Below are 7,371 nucleotides of genomic sequence, written 5' to 3'. Positions count from 1 at the left end.
TGTCATTATATATATGTATATATACATATATATGTCAGAAAGCATAGACATTTTTCAAAGACTGATTTTTGTTATATTACTTCATAATAAATGCATATAAAGTGCATTTAATAATGAAGCAATAATTAAGCCCTTTCACCAAACGTCAAGGTATCAGTCATGAAAGGGGTTATTTTTTTAAGGTTTTATATATATGTATATATAGAACCTTAAAAGTAAATGTACATATACATATACGTATATCCTTTATTTATTGCTGTTTTTAATATTTTTAAGTTTTAAGATTTTTTTGTTATTTTTTGTCTTTCTTGGTGTTTCCTTATATTAATGTAGCTGAAGTAACTGGATTAGAAGTGGATATAATAACAAGATTCAGAGATATTTTGCAAGCATTAGCTAGCGGTTTCGAAATTGATAGCATTAAATTTAAAGAATACAGTACAGAAACAGCTAAATTATATGTACAGTTTTATTCTTGGTATAATATGCCTCCTTCCGTGCACAAGGTTTTAATCCATGGTCACGAGATAATTCGAACACTAGGTATACCGATTGGTAGCCTTTCAGAGGAAGCACAAGAAGCCACAAATAAAGTCTTCAGAAATGCTCGAGCAAATAATAGTAGAATGTGTTCACGGAGAGCCAGCAATGAAGACGTAATGCATCATCTTTACATTTCCTCTGATCCAGTGATCAGTAACATTAGAATAAAACGGGATAAAAAGAGTACAGATTTATCTGAAGGAGCAAAATCATTACTCATTAAATATAAGAAACAATGATCAATGTTTGAATTCAAATCTAATATAACAAACATGTTAATTAATTTTCGTTTACTACATTAATATAAGGAAACACCAAGAAAGACAAAAAATAACAAAAAAATCTTAAAACTTAAAAATATTAAAAACAGCAATAAATAAAGGATATACGTATATGTATATGTACATTTACTTTTAAGGTTCTATATATACATATATATAAAACCTTAAAAAAACAACCCCTTTCATGACTGATACCTTGACGTTTGGTGAAAGGGCTTAATTATTGCTTCATTATTAAATGCACTTTATATGCATTTATTATGAAGTAATATAACAAAAATCAGTCTTTGAAAAATGTCTATGCTTTCTGACATATATATATATATATATATATATATAATGACAGAAAAGAACTTCCCTTATTTTTGGACATGTTTTCATGAAAATTCTGTTATTTATTGAATTTTCCTTCATTTCACATCCGCCATTTTTTTATTCAAATTACAGATTTATTATTTTCGATGTGCAATACATACGCAAACACATAATAACGTTTTTGCGTAAATACTTGCACGATTTGTTACGAATTTATTCGTTATCGTATTTTTTGCTCATTTTATTGGATCGGCCATACCTAATTCGGACAGTAATCAAAATTTACACAACAGGCTTATAGCTCATTCAATTTCGAACAAATTAAAAAAAAAACTTTAAAATCGGTTAAGAATTAGAGCGTCGGTCGATTTTTGTCCACAAAAGGAGCCTTTGCGCCCACTGTGCGGCGCACTGATTTTAATGTTTTAATATATTTGAAAATGTACGCACTGAGTTTAAAAAAAAAACCTTTTCTATCTTTCTGCCTTTCTGCTGACTTTCTGACTTTCCTATCTTTTGACTGACTTTCTGATTTTCCTATTTCTCTGACTTTCCTATTTTTTCTGACTTGTGTCTCGCGATGTCGCGGTTTATATAGGGATAGTTTAGGGGGAGGTTTCATGGTAGGGTGTGTCTAATTGGGAAATTAGGGAATCAGGTTTACGGGATTCTAAGGTGATACAGTTTTGATTCGTCGTTGGAAAATTGCCTTCCGGTTAGCTCCGCCCGCTATGTCATTTTTTATTCGTTCTCACATTGAACGATGGATAGATATCTCTGGATTAGTTAATCGAGAGTCGCGGTTCGTGTTGATTTTTCTCAGTGTCGGAAAATGTCATTACTAGATTTATAACCCTATCTTAAGCCTAAGCGTGGGACCATTATCGTTGGGCCCGTGCGATATCGGTGTGAGATGGTTAAACATTTCATCTTCTTTCGAGCGTCGGTCCGTGCTATCACTCTTATTATCGCAGGGATTATTTCGTGGCTTGGCTTAGCCTTGGTACCAACGCTGTTTGATTTTCGTTTTCCACGAGCTCAAAAAGAGGTTTGATAGTCAATGCTACGAAAGAGTTTTTATCGCGGATCTTTCGATTCTAGGCAATCATTTCGTGACCTGGCTTAGCGCCTTGGTACCAACGCTATTTGGTGATTATTTGATATTGACTTTCATTTTCCACGATGCTCGAAAGGAGATTTAACGTTTGATTATCGGCACTATGAGAGAGTTTTTATTGCGGGTCTCTCGATTCTAGGCAAACAAGATTTTGTGGTTGGAAACTTCTCTCGGATTTGTATCACTTGGATTTGTTCATATCTTACTTCGTTGATTGAACGGTCGCGAAACGAAGAAATCGTGGAGTCCACCGGACGTAACAAACTATATCTTGCGATTTCATGTATAGCTGATCGAAAGTTATTACACACGTATTCATACCAACAGATCTACTTTTGGAAATAGCAAATCTAATTACAGTAAACAGCGTATTATAGTCACTTGGATTTGAATTAATAAATGGTAAGAACACGATTTTTGATTGTTCTTACTCCAATCCAGTGGTCAGGTTTTGCATAAAAGCATTCCATCCGATGTAATTGTTGGATTCAGTATACTTCATAAACATCCAAAGTGTATTCAGATGTGTTGTATACGTAGGCTTCAATTGTGCATGTCGTTCTTGTATTTCAGCTATTATTTTTCTTAATCCTTCACCAGAAGGTTTCGTGTATGGTTCAAGTCTTATTTCTCCTAACTCAGCAATATTTTCTTCTGAAGTTATAGTTTTCAATCGCGGAAAAGATTGTCGAGGTTGTACTGAAGTTGTTGGGGTGACAAAAAAGAGCGTGGTCTTACAGCTGACATAATTGCATGTGCAATTGACGTTGTCTTTTTGTCAAGAACATTATCATTATTCTTTCCTCTTTTATTTTTCGCGATAATCTCATTTAGTAATAATTGTAATGATGGAGGAACTACATCTATCAATTGTTTCTGAGAGAACATTTCATCACTGGCAGGATAATTATCATTAATATATATTGTTTTACAGATCTCTGTGCGGATTATATCTGCAACCTCTTTAATTTTTCTACTATTTTCATCCTCAGCCTCCAAATTTGACTCAACAAAAGATTTATTTAAAATGTCATGATGTTTCTTTTTGAAACAAAAAAGAGTCGACAGTCCTTGATAATTTGACACAACAAGATCTTCTGCATAATACTCCTCTAGTCGACGTCTGATGGTTTTAGGAGCAGGCGGATTATCCGGTACGACATTAATCAACTCGCTCAGAGAAAACTGACAATCACGATTATTCTCAATATAATCTATTATTTGATCCATAGCGTCATTAACATTTACGATTCGCGGATCAATTGTTTTTTCCGGTGTTTTTTCCTGTTTTACAATTTGTGCAAAACACAATCGATGGTATTTTGCACCTACGGATCTTAAATCATTGACAGAATTTATTCTTAAAAGAAGAGATCGAGAAAAATCGTCTCTTATGTTTTTAATAACATCAAGTATTTTTTCTTTAGTGTTATATAAAGTGACAACAGATATTTTGTCACACTGTTTAACTTTTTTTTGGCTAACTAATGATTTGGTGCAAATAAAACAATTATGATCCCAATCAAAAGAGGAATCTGAAGATCTTCTTAATTTCGATTTCGGTGGACTGACACATAAATTTTCAGACTGTTCCAGTTTTTTCATTTCAGCTGAAACACTTTTATACTCGGTAAATCGTTTCCGACAACTGGAATGAACAAATACTTTTTTTCCACTCTGCAGAAAATTAAGAAGCTCCTTGTTCTTCAAATTTGTTGCAACTGACCTCAATTTGGGTAATCCTCTATTCACTTCAATCAATTTTTCCTGAACTGCAGTTGAGGTACTTGGAGTATTTTTATTTTCACTGTGCTGACAGATACAACATACATTTTCAGTGGAATCTGCATCATGTTGTACTTCCTCCTATAATATATAAGAAGTAAAACAATTATTAATTGACGTAATACATATAGGAAAACCTATTACGCCTACCAATGTATAAATGTACATAATGATCTACAAATTTAACAATATTTTTTTATATTATAAACAAAATTTACTAATAAATTTAAAAGAATAAATTACTAATAATTACCTTCTGCATTATGTTACTGTGCACTGTTCACTTGCATAAGAAAGAAATGTTTTTATAAATAATTTACGCAGACAAATACACTTTGACAAATACACAAATAAATACTGGAAACTGTACGAAACGTGCGTTTGCTCCAAAAAACAGATGAATACTGAGGGACCTGAGTTGTAGAAACATAACACGTGTCGCACACCAACGGTCGAAAAAGCGGGAAATCGGTACATCTGGCAACATTGCCTGGCGTTCCTTTAGCAAGTAAGAATACCCAAACAAGAAAAGGTCCGTTTCTATTGTGCTCTTCTGTTCAGTGTACAGTGTGTTTCATTTTAATCCGACCACGCAGGTACCTCTGTCAAAATGAATGATATCAAAAAATGGCCTCTACAAAAGTTGAAGGGGACAGAGGGGGCCACACAATGGTACCAACAACCTTGACCTTGAACTCGATTTTCAAGGTCATTTGAAGGTCAAGGTCATTTTTTTAAATAGGAAGCCCCATTTTTCGTTGAATATTCTTGTAGCTTATCTCGAGAGCTTTCCAAAACACTATAATAAAATATTTTTTCATTAAGTACTTCTCGAGTTATAAGGCTCGAATGTTACAGTACCGCCGCCGACTTTAGCATTACGCAAGGTATCCGACCGATGACTAAAACCTCTTGAATGTTGTTCAGGATCATATCTTGGATAACATTCGTTAAGATCAAGGTCATTGGAGATTGTTTCTCTTATTTTCATTTTTACATGAAAATGAATTTTCAGTGCAAAAATGAAAATAATGTCGGCGGCGGTACTGTAACATTCGAGCCTTATAACTCGAGAAGTACTTAATCCTTTGAGGGGCAGCGTATCATATATGATACACCAAACTTTTTTCAGTTTTTTATCCATACCGCGACCGTTTTCAGCTCAATCGCTCTCTAATAAACTTCTACACTATCATTATTACTTAGGCTTCGTAATGCTTTGATTGAAAATTTGAAAATTTATTTATTTAATTATTTATAAACAATCAAAGACGGAAAATTTTTAATTTTTTCGAATAAATTCGGCCATGGACAGAGTTTTTAAGGTAATCTTATGAAAATTTGTATAAAAGGGTTTTCGGGGTCGCTGATTACGGATCCAGTATCAAATTTTTGAAATTCCTAAAAGTGGACCCTATATGGCGGCTTCATGAGATTTTTCGGGTCGACAATCATACACCTGAGTTCCGAGTTCAGACATTCATAATTTTCTAAACGTAATTGCCTACTATCGTATCAAAATTATGTTTTACACGTGATTCGTGTTTGAAAAACTGATAGAGGATAATCTATTGGACATACATCTATAAGCTGCTATTCTGGATTCACCATCGTGAGGTCCGAAATCTTGATTTCAGAATCATAATCAGTGACTCTGGTAACCTTTGTCTAAGAAAGGATTCGATCTCTTACAGTGTCTGAGTACTATTATTACTTATTTTTATATATTATACCTATTGAGATGATGGAGAGGGGGAAGCGTTTTCGACTCCCTACAGTATAAATATTTACAGACCTCTCATTTGTACAAAATACGTCTACTGCTAACTTTATAAAGAAGGACCTTTATTCTTCACCATGTCTGCAATGGAAGAGTTTATACATATACCTAGTGATGCGGAGTCAGAAAATACCGAGAGCAGTGAAGATGAGTATGATCCTGAAGATTCTATAGAGGAGACACCTGATATATCCGACGATATATTATGTCCAGATCTTGAAGCAGTTGACCATACTGACGAAGAGGATGATACTCCACTAAGTTGTCGACTTGAAAGAACAGACGGTATCTGGGAAGCAAAAAAGAGATCGTTTTTTGAACCTGGTTTTTTTGAACACGAAGGTCCAAAGAATCTCCCTGATAGTGTGAAAACTCCAGGAGACGTATTCTTATGTTTGTTTTCAGAAAGCTTCATTGACATCATAGTAGAACAGTCAAATCTTTATTGTACTCAGAAAAAATTGAAATTTGAACCCATCACCAATGATGAGATAAAAAAGTTTTTGGGGCTAAATATAATAATGGGGATCAAAAGGTCACCATCGCATAGAGACTATTGGTCTACGAACTTTCAGATGAATGATCCATACGTCTCTTCAGTCATGCCTGTGAAGCGATTTTCATTACTCTTATCTACTTTACACTTGAATGATAATTCTCAGGAACCACCAAGGGGCGATCCCAATTTCGATAGACTGTACAAAGTCAGACCATTGCTGGAAAATCTTTCTGGAACATTCAAAATTTTCTACGGTCCTGACAAACATCAAGCCATTGATGAAAGTATGATTAGGTTCAAAGGTAGGAATAGCATAAGGCAGTATCTGCCAATGAAACCTATCAAGCGGGGCTATAAGGTTTGGGTTAGAGCTGACAAATATGGATATGTCTGTGAATTCCAGATTTATACCGGAAAAGCGAACGATAAGTCGGAAAAGTTCCTTGGTGAAAGAGTAGTCAAAGATCTGACTCACGATCTGATAGGAAAATATTATTGTGTTTTTTTTGATAATTATTTTACCACCGTTACATTGATGTCAGACTTGTTATGTCTGAAAATATTGGCATGTGGGACTGTAAGGAAAGATAGAAAATATTTACCTAAATTACAGAAAAAAGAAAAAGAAATGTCAGTTGGTGATAGTGAATTCCGCTCCTCATATAACGGAGTCAGTTGGCTGAAATGGATAGATAAGAAACCTGTCCATTTCTTATCTAATTTCCATGATGCTTCTAAAATTTCTCAAGCCAACAGGAGGCAAAAAGATGGATCTTTGAAAGAAGTAACTTGTCCACAAATATGCGTAGACTATAATGCTTTTATGGGTTGCGTTGATAAAGCTGATATGCTCAAGTCGTATTATGAAATCAACAGGAAAAGTAAAAAGTGGTGGCAACGTATTTTCTGGCACTTTGTGGATGTTACATTGGTGAACTCTTTTATAATTTACTCGCAACTTTTTCCACAGAAATACATGAAACTCAAAGACTTCCTATTGTCAGTCGTACATTCCTTGATAAAAATCCGTAACCGTGCAAAGAGAGGCCGG

General features: G+C 34.3%; 1 protein-coding gene across 1 annotated transcript; it reads left to right on the top strand.

Moving 5' to 3' along the window:
- The first annotated feature begins 5,898 nt into the window (after positions 1-5,898).
- LOC108769215 (piggyBac transposable element-derived protein 3-like) lies at positions 5,899-7,352 on the top strand. The gene is made up of 3 exons (XM_018520075.1): positions 5,899-6,774; positions 6,934-7,201; positions 7,291-7,352. The coding sequence occupies exons 1-3, from the start codon at positions 5,899-5,901 to the stop codon at positions 7,350-7,352; spliced, it is 1,206 nt and encodes a 401-aa protein (XP_018375577.1).
- The last annotated feature ends 19 nt before the right edge of the window (positions 7,353-7,371 follow it).

The sequence above is a fragment of the Trachymyrmex cornetzi genome, unplaced genomic scaffold (assembly GCF_001594075.2).
Source record: "Trachymyrmex cornetzi isolate Tcor2-1 unplaced genomic scaffold, Tcor1.1 scaffold876, whole genome shotgun sequence".
Classification (NCBI taxonomy): domain Eukaryota; kingdom Metazoa; phylum Arthropoda; class Insecta; order Hymenoptera; family Formicidae; genus Trachymyrmex; species Trachymyrmex cornetzi.
Note: the sequence above shows the minus strand (reverse complement) of the source record. Positions and strands in the feature narration are given on the sequence as shown.

Excerpts from the sequence above, each read along its gene's own strand:
- LOC108769215 (XM_018520075.1), top strand. The coding sequence starts at position 5,899 with ATGTCTGCAATGGAAGAGTTTATACATATACCTAGTGATGCGGAGTCA. Across the intron at positions 6,775-6,933 it reads AAAAGTTCCTTGGTGAAAGA|AAAAAAGAAAAAGAAATGTC; the intron begins GTAGTCAAAGAT and ends CCTAAATTACAG. Across the intron at positions 7,202-7,290 it reads TTATGAAATCAACAGGAAAA|AAATACATGAAACTCAAAGA; the intron begins GTAAAAAGTGGT and ends CTTTTTCCACAG.